General features: G+C 46.3%; 1 protein-coding gene across 1 annotated transcript in view; it reads right to left on the minus strand.

Annotated features, from left to right (window-relative positions):
- Window positions 1-17,520, minus strand: part of LOC123454647 (liprin-alpha-3-like) — a 49,720-nt gene that overhangs the window by 16,143 nt on the left and 16,057 nt on the right. The window contains exon 9 of the mRNA XM_045133374.1: window positions 190-270. Within this exon, the coding sequence (XP_044989309.1) occupies window positions 190-270 (81 nt within the window). The remainder of the gene's footprint in view (window positions 1-189; window positions 271-17,520) is intronic.

Below are 17,520 nucleotides of genomic sequence, written 5' to 3' on the forward strand. Positions count from 1 at the left end.
TTTGTGCATCTGGCTTTACATGGGTACTGGGAAACTGAACCCAGACGATCAGGCTTTGCAAGCAAGCACCTTGATCTGCTGAGGCATCTCTGCAGCCATTTTGAAGTCTCGGACATGAGCCTGGGCTCTAAAGCCACAGTGGAAGGCAAGTCTGATCATTGCCTTCCCCTTCCCACCCTAAATGCTTACCCGCAGGTCAAAGAACTTCCTGTAGCGCTGGTAAAGGACCTCTGAGGAGCCGCTGGACCACGTGACACGAATGATGTAGACCTGCCAGGAGGGAAGGAGGGGATGGGGCGAACCCCAAGGCGTGGGACATGGTTTGGCCTGGCTGTCCAAGGTGGACACTTCATCCCCAATGAAGTGTTGGCAGGGCTGACCTTTCAGAAGTCCTTAAGTAGATTTATGACCTTCTCTCTGAGTGAGTCCCCTATCATAAGAGGGTTTGTTATAAAAGTGAGTTCAGGGCTGGAGAGATGGCATAGCGGTTAAGTGCTTGCCTGTGAAGCCTATGGACCCCGGTTCGAGGCTCGGTTCCCCAGTTCCCACGTTAGCCAGATGCACAAGGGGGCGCTCGCATCTGGATTTCGTTTGCAGTAGCTGGAAGCCCTGGCGTGCCCATTCTCTCTCTCACTCTCTATCTGCCTCTTTCTCTCTCTGTCACTCTCAAATAATCAAATAAATAAATAAATAAAAATCTTAAAAGTGAGTTCAGGGCTGGAGAGATGACTTAATGGTTATGGCACTTGCGTGTAAAGCCAAAGGACACAGGTTCAATTCCCCAGTACCCACATAAGCCAGATGCACAAGGGGGGGCATATATCTGGAACTCATTTGCAATGGCTAAAGGCCCTGGCGTGCTCATTTGCTTTGTCTGTCTCCTCTCTCTCTTTTTCCTTGCAAATAATTAAATTAAATTAAAAATTATTTTAAAAGTGAGTTCAGAGGGGGGAGGGAGGGAATTACGAGGGGATGTTGTTTACAATCATGGAAGTTGTCAATAAAAATAAATAAATAAATAAAATAAAAGTGAGTTCCGCCTGCTTATCTTTTCTCCTATTCTTATTCTTCCACCTGCTGGATGGGTTATGCACCAGAGAGGACTTTGCCAGATTCCAGCCCCTTGATCTTGGCCTTCCCACCGTGTCAGAAATAAATCTCCATTCCTTACCAATTACTCATCTGTGGTAATCTGTTACAGCAATCCAAGTAAGACTAAGAAAGGGTCTTTCATCTCTGGGACCAGGGGTGGTGGGAGGCACGGTCAGAAAGTCCTGTGCTTCAATTTCAACTCGTCCAAAGGCCAGACAGACCAGTCCCTTGCTGTCTCCAGGCCTTCAGCCCTCCTCAGAAATATGAGATTAGTAGCCCCTTCCCATTGCAGAGCTGTGTGAGGACACGCAGAGGATACCAAGCACGTAGCTGTGACAGCCCAGCGCCAGCTTGGGGACAGCTGCTCCTTTTCCGCTGTGAGGATATCTGGCTCCCCACACAGCTCAGAAAGCGACAGGGCTGGCCCCTCTGTCAACAGAAGTCATCAGAAGCCAGGGAGCCTGCGCCCTTAACCTCTTCCAGGTCCTGCACACTGAGCCGCCCTGCCATTCCCACCAATGAGGGTCCAGGCAGAGTCCAATGTTGCCTCTGGGCCCCAGCTCCTCCTGGGCTAACAGAACCTGCTTCCTCTGCTTCTGGGGACCTATATGGGATCCTAAGGATGGGAACATTCTATCAACCACAAGGCTGTGTCTTCAGCCTTTGTTGCATGTTATGGCACATACAGGAAACAATACACAGATCAAAAATTTGGGGACACGGAGGTGTTGGCGGTCAGAGACACATATCTCGGTGAAGGTGATAACATGTAACAGGCTGGGGAGAAGGCTCAGTGGATAAAGACCTTGCCACACAAGCATGAATACCTGAGTTTGGATCCACAGACCCCAAGTAAAGCTGGGTGCTACAGCGGGTGACTGAAATCCCAGCACACCTACAGCAAGAAGGGAGACAGAGAATGGAGAATCCCCCAGAGGCTCTGAGCCAAACACAGAGAAAGAGGCAGGCGGAAAGAGTGAGTATGGGCACCCCAGGGCCTCCTGCCACTGCAGGCGAACTCCAGAAGCACGTGTCACTTTGTGCATCTGGCTTAATGTGGGTACTGGGGGATAGAACTCAGGCCATCAGGCTTTGCAAGGAACACAAAATATCACAAATGAGTTCACTGCATTTCAAATAGTAGCTTGGGAAGTTAGAGACCCTGCCTCAAAGTGGAAGGTAAGAACCAACACCCAACGTCCTCTGACTTCTGCGCACATGCTGGGGCACACACAGGAACACACACACAAGCAGTGGGCCACCTGCTAGCTTTGCCCCATACTGATCTAGAACATTTCTCCTAGGGACCCCTTTCCCTAGCTCACCCAGACTCTTAGAAGAGGTATCATGTGTAGTGATTGGAGCAGAGGTGAGCATGTGCTGTGAGTCAGGCCAATCAGACAGCCTGTAAAAGTCAGCCTTGAGCCCTGTGTGGTGGTGCATGCCTGTAATCCCAGGACTTGGGATGCAGAGGTAGGAGGATTGCCATGAGTTCAAGATCACCCTGAGACTACATAGTGAATTCCAGGTCAGCCTGGACTAGACTGAAACCCTACTTTAAAGGAAAGAAAGAAAGAACGAAAGAAAGAAAGAAAGGAAGGAAGGAGGGAAGGAAGGAAGGGAGGGAGCTGGAAAGATGGAAAGATGTCTTATGGTACTTGCCTGCAAAGCCAAAGGACCTCAGTTTGAGGTTCCCAGTACCCTGGTAAGCCAGAAACACAAGGTGGTGCATGCATCTGGAATTCATTTGCAGTGGCTGGAAGCCTTGACATGCCCATTCTCTCTCTCTTTCCCTCTTTCATTCTCTCAAATTAATAAAGTAAAATAAAATAAAATAAAAAGTTTGCCTTGAGACTTCAGCTCCAAATCTGAGAAAAATCTGTTCTCTTCCTCCAAGGATTTTTGGGGTCAATTTATCACCTCGTGGACAGGGACCTTCCTGAGAATGAAGCCACAATGGGAAAGTCCTTGGATGTAGTCTGACCTTTATATCTTACTCTATCTGAAGCAAAATCTACTGACTGTCCCATTTTCTGGGCCCATAATTACACCTGGACCATGGAGGGCTATGTGTGTAATGATAATAAATGTATCTCACTTAATTATTTTACTTACACATATTTATGGAGTATGGTTTGATAATTTGATACATGTATACTATGTGCAATGATGAAATCAAAATGTGTAATCTATATGTCTATATATACTTGAGACATAATACATTGTACATATGTGTGTGATGTGTATGTATGTACATATGTATGTATGTATGTATGTGGGTGTGCATGTATAGTGGCCCTGGGGATAGAATCCTGGGCCTTGTACATGCTCAGCACACACTCTAACATACAGCTACATTGCCAACCTCTCACTGTATATATTTTTAAAATATTCTAGGCCTGGAGAAATGACTCAGAGGTTAAAGGCCCTTGCTTGCACAACCTGATGGCCTGTGTTTGATTTCCCGTTACCCACATAAAGTCAGATGCACAAAGTGGTGCATGCATCTGGAGTTTCTTTGTAGTGGCAGGAGGCCCTGGTGTGCCCACCCTCACTCTCTATCTGCCTCTTTCTTTCTGTCTCTCTTTTAAATAAAAAAGTTTCAGAAAACATTGTAGGGCTGGAGAGATGGCTCAGCAGTTAAGGCGCTTGCCTGCAAAGCCTATTGACTCAAGTTCAGTTCTCCAGTACCCATGTGAAGCCAGATACACAAAGTAGCACATGCGTATGGAGTTCATTTGCAGCAGCTGGAAGCCCTGGCATGCCCATTCTCTCTCTCTGCTTACAAATAAGTAAAAATATTTAAAACAATTTTTTTTTTTTTTGGTTTTTCAAGGCAAGGTCTCACTCTAGTCCAGGCTGACCTGGAATTAACTATGTAGTCTCAGGGTGGCCTCGAGCTCATGGTGATCCTCCTACCTCTGCCTCCCAAGTGCTGGGATTAAAGGCATGCACCACCACGCCCGCCTCATTTAAAACAATTTTATATATCCCTCCAGCTTTTGTGTGGGAAATATTTTGGAGAACGGCAATAATATCAATAAGGAGACTTTGGTGACTCTAACAATTAGTTAAGAGCTGCAAGAGACCAGGCATGTTGGCCTATGCCTTTAATCCCAGCACTTGGGAGGCTGAGGTAGGAGAACCACCATGAATTCAGTGCCAGCCTGGGCTACAGAGTGAGTTCCAGGTTACTCTGTGCTAGAATGAGACATTGATTCAAAAAGTAAAACAAGGGCTAGAGAGATGGCTCAGTGGTTAGGGCACTTGCCTGTGAAGCCTAAGGACTCATGTTTGACTCTCCAGGTCCCATGTAGGCAGACGCACAGTGACACAAGTGTGCAAGGTCACACATGCACACAGGGGCACATGCATCTGGAGTTTGATTGCAGGGGCTGAGGCCCTAGTGTACCAGTTCTCTCTCATAAAAAGAAATGCCAGTCTGTTGGGCTTGCCTCAAAAAAAAAAAAGAAAAAAAAAAAAAGAAAAAAAAAGCTGAAGGAAACTACACAATTCAGGTATAAGCTAATGAGTTTCCTTTCTAGGTGAACTGAGGCCTACAAATTGAAACTACTGTATGCTGGGTTCCTGAAGATGTCCAAGCAAAATTTAGATGGCTGTCAAGGACAGTACTCATAAGGAAGAAAGCACAAAAATGTTACAAGCATGATTGTCAATTCACTTCTTACAGCCAACACAAAGCATACTCCCATAAATGGAAAAAACTATTGCTTAAAAAATTCATTCCTGCTGGGTATGGTGGCACACAGCTTTAATCCCAGCACTCAGGAGGCAGAGGTGGGAGGATAAGGATCACTGTGAGTTCGAGACCACCCTGAGACTACACAGTGAATTCCAGGTCAGCCTGGGCTAGAGCAAAACCCTACCTCGAAAATCAAAAGACAAAACAAATAAATTCATTCCTGCCAGGTATGGTAATACACACCTTTAATTCCAGCACTCGGGAGGCAGAGGTAGGAGGATCACCTGAGTTCGAGGCCACCTTGAGACTACATAGTCAATTCCAGGTCAGCCTGGGCTAGAACGAAACCCTACTGCAAAAAATTAAAAAAAAAAAATCATTCCTGACCTCTTGCTTAATTAAGATCTTCACAGCTCTGTTTCTATAGTACAAGAGATCTGCAGCAGGCCTAATTGATTTACTGGGGTCTACCTCTGACCAAAACTAGATGTCTTCAAATGGAGGGATGGCTCAGTGGTTAAGTGCACTTCTGGCACAAGAACGAGGGCCCGAGACTGCCCAGGTTTATATCTGCAGGACTCATATAAAAACTAGCTGGGCATGGTGATGCCTATGTGTAACCCCGGTCCTGTGGGGGAGTGGAGACTGGAGAATCACTGAGGCTCTTGAATGGTAAGCTCAAGAGTCAGTGAGAGACTCCATCACAAGGATCAAGAGGCCAGTGAGGCATGGGCTGGACACCCAATTCTCTTCTCTGACCACTGCAGGTGAACGCGCAGGGCACTGCATCAGCACGTATGTGCATACACCTCACATACTACTCATGTGAAAAAAGAAAAAAGGTGATGGCATCACTTTGAGGTAACTTTCTCACAAGCCTTGTCCTATGCAGGGCTTCACACATGCCATGAATTCCAAAGCCAGCTCCGTTGTGATCCACACTGGAGAGCCAAGGCCTGTGCACCAGGGAGGTCAGCACCTCATGAGCCTTGGTCAGCAGCATCTGGCTTTATGTGGAAATCGAAATGGTCTGGCAGGTTTTGCAAGCACGTGCCTTCAAGTGCTGAGCCACTTCTTCAGCCCGGAGGTCAGCTTCTTTATGGAGCATTGACGAGATTCAGACAGCAAACCAAGCATTGTACACACACAGCATCATTTCCTTTTCACTCCAACTCAGGTGGCTGCCATTACAATCCCTATTTTGTACTGTTTAGGAAACTGAGTCACAGACACCCCACAGGTGAGGGCTGCTAATCAAGATGTTTCTCAATCTGATCAAGTTGACAGTCAAGATGAACTGTCACCACCACCATGATCGTCACAGTGAGCACAGGAACCAAGAGTGAGGCCAACCAGCCTGTCCCTGCAAAGGACCTCCCCAGGACTCCGCCTTCTCCACAAATCCTAAGCGACAACTGCACATGGTTGTATACATGAAATATGAATCTGTGTGTGCATGAATGTATGATACACACACACACACACACACACACACACACACACGTTACCTCACGTACACATGTACACATTTGCTTCTCAGAACCTGTAGTAGTTTGTGTTTGCCAAGAACACTGACTTAGTCAGTCCTTAATCCTCCTGGGAGAAATACAGGGCTAGGGTCTTCAAACCATGCATTTTTATCATAAGATCAACACATAGAGACACTTTATTAATATAGATCAAGAATTCATTCATATTTGCACTCAGAGGCAGCAGTACTATTACTCAAACCTGAATGGAGCCTTTCTTTTCTTTTCTTTTCTTTTTTTTTTCACAGTACAGTCTCGTTGTATCCCCAGGACCCACATTAGCCAGATGCACAAGGGGACACATGTGTCTGGAGTTCATTTGCAGTGGCTGGAACCTGGTGAGCCCATTCTCTCTCTCTCTTTCTCTGCCAAATAAATAAAAATAAAATATTAGGCAAGCCCAAGAGACTGCCCTTTAAAAAAAAGTCAGGTTTTAGCTGGGTGTGGTGGTACATGCCTTTAATCCAGCACTCAGGAGCCAGAGGTAGGAGGATTGCCATGAGTTCAAGGCCAGCCTGTGACTACACTGTGATTTCCAGGTCAGCCTGGGCTAGAGTGAGACCCTACCTTCAAAAACAAAAAAACAAAACAAACAAGTCAGATTTTGTGGGGCTAGAGAGATGACTTAGTGGTTCACTTGCCCGTGAAGCCTGAGGACCCAGGTTTGATTCCCCAGTATCCATGTAAGCCAGATGCACAAGATGATGCATGCATTTGGAGTTTGTTTGTAGGGGATAGAGGCCCTGGTGCACTCACTCTATATCTCTTTTTGCTTTCCCAAATAAATAAATAAAATATTGAAAGTAAAAACAACATGTTTTGAACTGGAGAGATTGCTCAATGTTTAAAGGCTCTTGCTTTCAAAACCTGATGGGGGAGGTTTAATTTCTCAGTACCCCCATAAAGCCAGCAGCACAAAGTGATACATGTGGTCATAATTTGTGTGCAGTGGCAAGAGATCCTGGTGTGCCCATTCATTCATTCATTCATTCTCTCTCTCTTCTCTCTTACTCCTCAAATAAATAAAAATATTTTTCTTCTTCTTCTTTTTTTTTTTTTTTTGGTTTTTCAAGGTAGGTTTTCACTCTAGTCCAGGATGATCTTGAATTCACTCTGTATTCTCAGGGTGCCCTTGAACTCATGGTGATCCTCCTACCTCTGCCTCCCAAGTGCTAGGATTAAAGGCATGCACCACCATGCCTGGCTCTCAAATAAATGAATTTAATTAAAAAGACAAACAAACAGGTTTTCTTCCAAACTTGGTCTAACTCAATAAAAGTTGTCAAAGGACTGGAGAATGCTTAGTGGTCAAGATGCTTGTTTTCACGCCTAACTGCCCAGTTTCAAATACCAAGTACCAAAGTGGCACGTGCATCTGTGCATCTGGAATTCACTTGCAGTGGCTGGAGGTCTTGGTGTGCCCATTCTCTCTGTCTGTGTCTCTCCTATCCACTCGCTGCTTGCAAGTAAATAAAATAAAAGTAGATTTAATAATTTATTTATTTATTTATTTATTTGAGGCAGGGAAAGGCAGGGAGGAAGGAGGGAAAGAATGGGCATGCCAGGGCCTCCAGCTGCTGCAAATGAACTCCAGACACACGCACCACCTTGTAAATCTGGCTTACTGGATACTGGGGAATTGAACCCCAATTCTATGGCTTTGCCAGCAAGCACCTTAACCACCAAGCCATCTGCCCATCCCAAAACAAAATTTTTTTTTTAAAACTTGTCCAAAGGCAGAGCTTCGGGTAGCTTTAAGGAGTCCCAGATGGGTGGCCAGATGGGAGAGGTTGGGGCAGCTCAACTCAGCTATCCTCAAGGACCAGGCAGTTAGGCCAGCCCACATGGGGCTACCACTCCTTAACAGTGAGTGATTTTGTGATTCCATGTCTTGTCTGGCACATAGCTTTGGTGTGGGTGTGGGGAGGATGAGGCTTGGTGGCAGAGGGCTTAACCTGTGTGGCATAATGGGAAAAAAAAGTTTCTATCAGGAAATGTGGGCCCAGCCACGCGCCAGCTGTGTGGCCTAGGGCTCATTCCTTGACCCCTCTGTACCTGAGTGGCCTCATTAGTGACATGGGTGACAAGAATAAGAAGAGCTGGCATTTCTGAAGCCCTGATCGTATGCACAGTCCTCCTACATATGTAGAAATAGTGACTCTTGTAATCCTCACAGTTTATCAAATTACACAGATGAAGAAACCCAGGCTCAGAAAGCTCAGCCATTTGCCTGAGTCACATACTAGAGAGCGTCAGAAGTCAGGCTGGGGGTTCGGCGGAGACACCAAAGTCCACGCTCTTAGCCTCTCTGCTGTCTTGGTGGTCATGTCCAGAAGAGGCAAACTACAGAGACAGAAAGCACAGTGTTATTACTGCAGAGCTGGGGAGGCAACAATGGTGAGACATGCTGATACATACCAGGTATGTTTTATGGAGGGGGGGTGATGAAAATATTCTAGAATTAGATAGTGCCCATGATTGCATAACCACATGGATCCTTTAGAAAATGTGGCCTGGTGTAGTTTACAAGGTGGATTTTGAGCTGGAGAGGTGGCTTAGAGGTGAAGATGCTTGCCTGCAAAGCCTAAGACCCAGGTTCAATTCCGCAGTACCCACGTATGCCAGATGCACAAGGAGGTGCAGTGTCTGGATGTCCTGGCCCGCCCATTCTCTCTCTCTCTCTCTTCACTCAACATGGATAAATAAAATAAAAATAAAATGTGGATTTGTGGTATGTGAAGGTGTTGCTCAATCCTTTTAGAAGCTGGTGAGGCCATGAGGGCAGTGTGTGCTGCCGAGCCCAGAGCGGATGGCCGGCGGGTTACAGCCAGGCCGGCACCGCAGCTCAGAATCGGTGGAAAGATGAAGCGAGGACAGGGTGGCGGTTTAGTGAGCCACTGCGAGCAATCTCTGGCTTAGTGGCTATGGGAAATTGAGCCTGGGTCTTTGCCTTTGCAGGCAAGTGCCTTATCCCCAAGTGAGGTTAGGCATCCAAGAGGTAACAGGCTGTTCTCTGCCCCTGACAAGTACCTCTCACCCCCTTGGTTGTGTGTGGGGGAGACAAGCAGGCCAGGCCTCACACAGCACCTGCATCCCAATCCAGGTCACCTGTCACTTTGACATGCAGCTGGTGCAGAACACAGCCCTGTGGGAGGAGCTGGACCTGCTGCATATTGAGAGGGCTGCTATCTGAATGTGGATCACCAGCTGAAGATGTAGGGCAAACAGACCCTGGGCAGAGCCATCAGGACCCAGGTCCTCCTCCAGGAAGCAGCTGCACTTGAATGTTGAATGCTGTTCCTCAGGGCAGCATTTCTGCCAGCTTGGACACTCACATCTCTCAGAATCTTTGACACCTTCAATGTCCTTTGAAGAGGCTCCCTTTCTTCCTTTCCTACTTCCCTCCCTCCCTTTCTTCCTTCATTCCTTCCTCCCTCTCTCTGACCATCCTCCTTCCCTCCTTTTCTGCCCTCTTTCCTTTGAAATAATTTCAAACTTATAGAGAAGATGTGAGTATCATACAAAACCCCCTATATATCCTGCAGGGTTGAAAAAATACATATACACGTACATATACATATACATCCATTTGGCTATTTGAAACAGTCTCACTGTACAATAGGGTGGCCTTGAACTCATCCTCCTGCCTCAGGCTATCTCATGTTGGGATCAACAGGTACAAGCCACTAAGCCTGGTTAACATCAGTAACTTTTCCCTCTCTGTGTCTCTGTCTCTTTCCACCTCTGTTACTCCTTGCCTCTGTCTCTATGTCTCTGTCTACTAGTGTTCTCTCTTACTCTGCCTCTATTTCTGTCTTTCTGTCTGTCTCTGTCTGTGTCTTTGTTTCTTTGCCTCTGTCTCTGTTTCTATTTCAGCCTCTCTCTAACCCCTCCCATCTCCGCGATCCCTGTTTTGTGTGCGTGTCTCTGAGGAAGGGTCTCACTCTAGCGCAGGCTGACCTGGAATTCATGAGATAGTCTCAGGGTGGCCTCGAACTCTCAGTGATCCTCCTACCTCTGCTTCCCGTGGGCTAGGATTAAAGGCCTGCGCCACCACGCTGCCTTTAACCCCAGCCTTTGCTGAGGTGATGTATCACTATGCTTGCTGTGCTGTCTCATCGTATCTTGCATGCATTATGCTCCTAAAGTCTGAACATTTTCTGAGCACAGCACTGTGGTTTTAGACAACACAGTGTGGTTGTGCAGGTCAGGGATTTGAACACTGCCAGAATTCTAAACAGTCCACATTTCAACTGCACTGGTCATTAATGTCCCCATAATGTCCATTGCAGCTGGTTACATTGTCCTGCTGTCAGCCAGGATCCCAGGTAGCCTTTGGGTCCCGGGCCCCCTTCATCAGGAGTAGCCGCTGGCTAGCTGTCTCCGTGAGCATGGCATTTGGGAAGCATGCCGGCTGGCTCCTCTGTGTGGAGGTCACTGCTTTTTCCACCTTAGTCTGCTGTGTAACAAATACCCGAGGCTGGGCCCTTCATGAAGAAGCTTGTGTTTTCGGTGTGCAGGCGTCACAGCAAATGGTGTCTGAGTTCTGCTGGTCTCTTCCTTCCTTCCTTCCTTCCTTCCTTCCTTCCTTCCTTCCTTCCTTCCTTCCTTCCTTCCTTCTTTCCCATCCCCCTTTCTCTCTTTCTTCCTTCTTTTTTTTTTTGCTTTCAAGTTTACTTATTTGCAAGAAGAGAAAGAGAGAACGGGCATTCGAGGGCCTGCAAAGAAACTCCAGCTGAGTGTGCTACTAGTGCATCTGGCTTTTACCTGGGCACTAGGGAACGGAACCAGGGTCGCCTTTGCAGGTAAATGCCTTAACAGCTGAGCCATCTCTCCGGGCCAGGTGGAGCTATCTTTGATCACTAGGTTCTCTGTGCTGTGCTAAGGTGGAACCTCGCTCTTTGTGATATGTGAATGTCTGCATGGAGAGTCTTTGAGGCCATGAGAGCACGTTCTCCCTTCTCCCATGCACACTGTGGCAACTGTCTCGTGTCCATTTTCTTTTCAGGATCTAGTTTGTACTTTATTAATTAAATTATTATTTTCTAATTATTTGATGTAGGGTTTCCCTCTCTCCCAGGGTGACTTGGAATTCACTATGTAGTCTTAGGCTGGACTCAGATACACAGCCATCCTCCTACCTCTGCCTTCCAAGTGCTGGGATTAAAGGCATGTGCCACCATGCCTAGCTAAAAAAAATTTTTTTTTATTGACAACTTCCATGATTACAGACAATAAACTGTGATAATTCCTCCCCCTCTCTTAACCCCTTCACAACTCCACTCCTCATCATATCCCCTCCCACTCTCAATTAGTCTCTCTTTTATTTTGATGTCATCATTTTTCCCTGTTATTATGAGGGTCTTGTGTAGGTAGAATCAGGCACTGTGAGTTCATGGCTATCCAGGCCATTCTGAGTCTGGGAGAGTGCATTGTAAGGAGTCCTGCCCTCCCTTTAGCTATTACATTCTTTCTTCCATCTCTTCTGCAATGGACCCTGTGCCTTGGAAGGTGTGATAGAGATATTGCAGTGCTGTCGCCTGTCATGGATGCTCTGCACTATGGTGCCTTTTGAGTCATCACAGAGGTCACTGCCATCTGCAAAGAGAAGCTTCTCTGACCAAAAGTGAGAGTAGCATTATTATATGGGTATGAACAGTAAGAGAAGTGCTTACTGGGCAGTTTGGTGAGCATAATGTATGCATTTAGCCAGAAACAAGCAGGCGCTACATCCCTAGGGCTCATGACCTCCTCCTCATAGGGTTTTAGTATCAGGCATATATTGCCTCCCATCGAGCAGGCCTCCATTCTAATCAGAGAGCAGTTGTTTTCCTCCATAACAGACACTTGTTGGCTCATTTTGCCTAACTGGCCAAACTTAATGTTTGCAGTGTCCACTGTTGCTTATTTCTAATGATGTCTTCTCTTTCTCCCATGGAGCTGCATGAGGCAAAGCTTTTTCTAGCTTTCTGACGGCTGATTTACATGGAGGAAGTTTTCAGCTCAGATCCTGCAAAATTTCTCAGGGACCTTGCAGCTCAAGCATGTGGAGCCTTCAGCAATAGAGTCTTACCATCTATTTGGGGTGGGAAACCAAGAACCTCAGCAATGACCTGTAATGTTTTGGAGGCATCAGGGACTTACCTGGCCAACAACTCACTGGGAGATATCCCATCTTTACTGGCACTGAAATCTTTCCAATAACAATCTATGGCTTCTGGGTGCAGCATTGTCCAAAAAACTAGGTTACCATATAACTGCTTAGATTTTTATTAGCCCTTCCCCACCATTCCTTTACTCAATGTCTTCCTCTGACCTCACTTAGACCATTCCACCCCAGGAATCTGTGCATCTACTTACTCATATGCAACACCATCCCCTTAAGTCCTCCCTCTCCTCCCTCCCTTATATTTCCTTTCTAGTTTACTGACCTCTGCTACTGAGTTTTACTCCAACTCACATACACGTCCAAACATTTATAGCTAGATTCCACATATGAGAGACAACATATGGCTCTTAGCTTTCTGGGCATGGGTTACCTCACTAGCATAATCCTTTCCAGGTCTACCCACTTCCCATAATTTATTTCATCTTTACTGCTGAATAGAACACCATTATATAAATGTACCACATCTTCATTATCCACTTGTCAGTTGAGGGACATCTAGGTTGGTTCCATTTCCTAGCTACTGTGAATAGCGCAGCAATGAACATGGTCGAGCAAGTATGTCTGAGGTAGTGAGATGAGTCCTAGGAGTGTTAGAGCTGGGCCATATGGTAAATCTATCTTTAGCTCCACACTGATTTCCATAAGGGCTGTAGCAGTTTATATTCCTACCAACAGTGTAGAAGAGTTCCTCTTTTTCTGCATCCTTGCCAGCATTTGTCATTTGTGTTCTTGATGATAGCCAATTATTTTTATTTTTATTTGAGACAGAGGAAGAGAAGGAAAGAGGGGGGAGGGCATAGAGGGAGAGGATGGACATGCAAGGGACTCTGCCCCCTGAAAATGAACTCCAGGTGCATGTGACACTTTGTGCATCTGGCTTACATGAGATCTGGATGGACCCTTGATCCTTAGTTTTTGCAAGAAGGTACCTTAACTGCCTTAACTACCTTAACTGCTAAGCCACCTCTCCAGCCCAATGACAGCATTATGACAGCAGTGATGAAATATCAAAGCAGGGCTGGAGAGATGGCTTAGCGGTTAAGCATTTGCCTGTGAAGCCTAAGAACCCTGGTTCAAGGCTCAATTCCCCAAGACCCACGTTAGCCCCAGATGCACAAGGGGGCGCACGCATCTGGAGTTTGTTTGCAGTGGCTGGAAGCCCTGGCGTGCCCATTCTCATTCTCTCTCTCTCTCTCTCGATCTGCCTCTCTCTCTCTATCTGTCGCTCTCAAATAATAAAGAAAAGTAACAAAAAAAATTTAAAAAAATCAAAGCAGTTTTCATTTGCATTTTCCGATGGCTAAGAATGTAGAGCTTTTTCAAAAAATTTATTATGTTTATTGAGAGTAGCACAGAGCCAAGGAAAGGCACCCACATGGCTAGAGATCCCATGTGGAGGGCCTGGAAAAAATATGGAAAGAAAAAAGGAAGTTCAAGGAGGACTGAGGAGATGGCTTAGTGGTTAAGTTGTTTGCCTGTGAAGCCTAAGGACCATAAGTGGGAAAAATTTTTTAAGACAGTTCAAGGCACTCCTGACATGTGAGGAGCTGGAGGGAATAAAGAAGCCTGTTGCAGTCCGGTTCGCATTGCTGGTAGAAATCACCCAACCAAGAGCAGCTTTTGGGAAAAAGAGTTTTATTTTGGCTTACAGGCTTGAGGGGAAGGTCCACGATGGCAGGGGAAAACGATGGCATGAGCAGAGGGTGGACATCACCCCCTGAACAACATAAGGTGGACCATAGCAACAGGAGAGTGTGCCAAACACTGGCAAGGGGAAACTGGCTTTAATACCCATAAACCGGCCCCCAACAATACACTCCCTCCAGAAGGTGTTAATTCCCAAATCTCCATCAGCTGGGGAGCTAGCATTCAGAACACCTAAGTTTATGGGGGACACCTGAATCAAACCACCACAGAGGCCATATGGAGAGTATGGGCTGGGGGGCTCAACCAGCTGGGCCTGGGCTGAGGGAAATACTTACAGCTGAAAGTTTCTAAGTGGTCACTGAGTCTGCCCTCCCTTTGCAAAGGTATTTATACCCTTATAGTGGTGAGATGTCTTTGGGCTCAGGTGAACCAGAGGGACAGCTGGTTGGTTAGGGCTAGGAGCTATCTCAGGACCAGATTAGCTGTTCCAGGTTAGGAACCAGAGATAAATGTGAATATGTGGCATTTATCTTTCCTTGTTTGTGCGAGTTCACTGAATATGATCTCTTTCCAGTCTGTCCACTTTCCTACAAATTTCACTTTATCAGTTTTTTCTTACTGCTGAGTAGAATTCCGTGTGTACCACATCTTCATTATCCATTTGTCCAGTGATGGGCACCTGGGTTCATTCTAGTTGAGCAGCTGTAAACATGACTGAGTAAACATCTCTGCAGTGGAGCACGGAGCCTTTAGGTAGATGCTCAGTGGAGGAATAACTGGGTCTGCACCAGGCAGAGGAAGATGGATGCTGAGGACACTCAACACATACCAAAGCAGAAATCAGAAGCACCTGAGAGCTTAACACTGAAGTAGACTCAGAACACACTCTCCATGGCTCAGGGAATTTTGTGCTTGGGGGGCCAGAGAGAATTTAAGATCCACAGGTCTTGAGGGCATACTCAGAGGCATGTTCCCCCCTCCCAGTCCAATGACTGACTTTGCTCTCACTATGCATAACCCACAACCCCATGGGCAATGCCAGCAACCCTCTGAGGTGGGATCTCAGAGGATTAGGGGCAGGGAGGAGGGAAATGATGGTACCAACACATGAAACAAATCATATTCCCCTTTCACAGGAACATGAAGGTAATTGCAACAGATGCCATATTGGATTACAGGCTCACCCTATCAAGTGTGACCCCATCTTAACTGCTTCTTCCCTAATCTTATTTCCAATAAGGTCATCTTTTGAGGTACTGGAACACAGGACTTTAATGTATTTTTTTTAGTTTATTTATTTATTTATTTATTATTTTTTTTTCTTGGGGTAGGGCCTCACTCTAGCTCAGGCTGACCTAGAATTCACTATGTAGTCTCAGGGTGACCTCGAACTCATGGCAGTCCTCCTACCTCTGCCTCCAAAGTGCTGGGACTAAAGGCGTGCGCCACTGCACCTGGCTTTTAATGTATTTTTTGGAGGCAGTGGATGTGTCAATCCAAAATAATCATTCTTTTAAAAAATATTTATTTATTACACAGAGAGAATGGCACACTAGGACCTCCAGTCACTGCAAACGAACTCCAGTTGCATGGGCCACTATGTGCATCTGGCTTACGTGGGTTCTGGGGAGTCAACCTGGATCCTTAGGCTTAACTGCTGAGCCAAGCCCCCAAATAATCATTCTTACGGAGACTTAAATCACTTAGAAAAGCTTTTCTGGCCGGGCGTGGTGGCACACACCTTTAATCCCAGCACTCGGGAGGCAGAGGTAGGAGGATTGCCATGAGTTCAAGGCTACCCTGAGACTACAGAGTTAATTCCAGGTCAGCCTGGGCCAGAGTGAGACCCTACCTCGAAAAACCAAAAAAAAAAAGTTTTTCTGGGCTGGAGAGATGGATTGGTGGTTAAAAGTTTTCTGCCTTGGGTGGAAGTGAAAGAAAATGAAGGACTGTGATTTAAAAGCACATTTTGGGATGGAGAGATGGCTTAGTGGTTAAGGTACTTGCCTGAAAAGCCATAGAACCTCAGTTCGATTCCCCAGAACCCACGTAAGCCAGATGCACAAGGTGGTGCATATGTCTGGAGTTCATCTACAGAGGCTGGAGGCCCTGGTATGCCCATTCTCTCCCTCTGTCTCTCCACCTCTGCCTCTTTCTTTCTCTGTACCTCTCTCAAATATGTAGATAATTTTTTTTAAAGTAAAGAGGGCATGGTGGTGCACTCCTTTAATCCCAGCACTTGGGAGACAGAGGTAGGAGGAATGCTGTGAGTTCGAGGCCACCCTGAGACTACATAGTAAATTCCAGGTCAGCCTGGGCTAGAGTGAGACACTACCTCAAAAAACAAAACAAAAACAACAAACAAAAAACAAAAAGAAAGGTACATACACTTTATGTAAGGCTGAGACATGTATTTAATTGTAGTGGAGTAACATGTTTATATTAATGGATGTGTGTCTCTCCGTTCTTTTTGAAAATATTTTAATATTTATTTAAGATAGAGGGTATGCGTGTGCCAGAGTCTCTGTGGCTGCAGATGAACTCGGGGTGCACGTGCCACTTTGTATCTGACTTTAGATGGGTACTGGGGAATTGGACCTGGGGCTGTTAGGTTTTTCAATGAAAAAGGGACAGATACAGACATAATGGGTGTACCAGGGCCTCTCACTACTGCAAACAAATTCCAGATGCAAGTGCCACCTTGGGCTACTACTGGCTTTGTGTGGGCACTGGGGAATGGAGCTGGGGTCCTTAGGCTTTGCAGGCAAGTGCCTTAACCACTGAGCCATCTCTCCAGCCCCCCACCTTGATTCATTTTAGTTATCCTATAGTCCTTCCCCCATGGCTTCTTCTTCTTCTTTTGTTTTTTTTTTTTTTTTTTGCTTTGTTTTTTGGCATCTTACAGTAACTCATGCCAGCCTGAAGTGATTCTCTTGTAGGCTCTGGGGTGCTGAGATTGCAGACAGCACCCCTGGGACAGTTCCTAACTCCTGAGACATGAATTGCCCCAGGGAATGTTGTTACGGGGAACCGGGAGAAATTTTACCTTTTGTGTTTCAAAATTCTAAGCTGTGGGGGAAGAAGGCAAACAGAGGCTGGGAATAACATTTGGTTAATTCAATCTCCTTCTAAAAGGAGAGAAAGTCCCTGGGGGAAGGCCAAGCCCTTAGGGCACCCCCCAGGCCAGTTCTGTGAGGAAAATGGACTTTCCCTACATTCAAACTGGGCTTCAGAGAAACAGGAAGAATGTCTCTTACTTCCTGTGAGGTCATACAGTTTTCCCCTCCAAGGGAATAAAACCACAAGCAAGTGTTTTCCGAGCTTCCGAAGGGGCACGGCGCCGCCTGAGGTAGAGCCACCACGGGGACCTAGTGGTCAGG

This window comes from Jaculus jaculus, chromosome 14 (genome assembly GCF_020740685.1).
Source record: "Jaculus jaculus isolate mJacJac1 chromosome 14, mJacJac1.mat.Y.cur, whole genome shotgun sequence".
In the NCBI taxonomy this organism is placed as follows: domain Eukaryota; kingdom Metazoa; phylum Chordata; class Mammalia; order Rodentia; family Dipodidae; genus Jaculus; species Jaculus jaculus.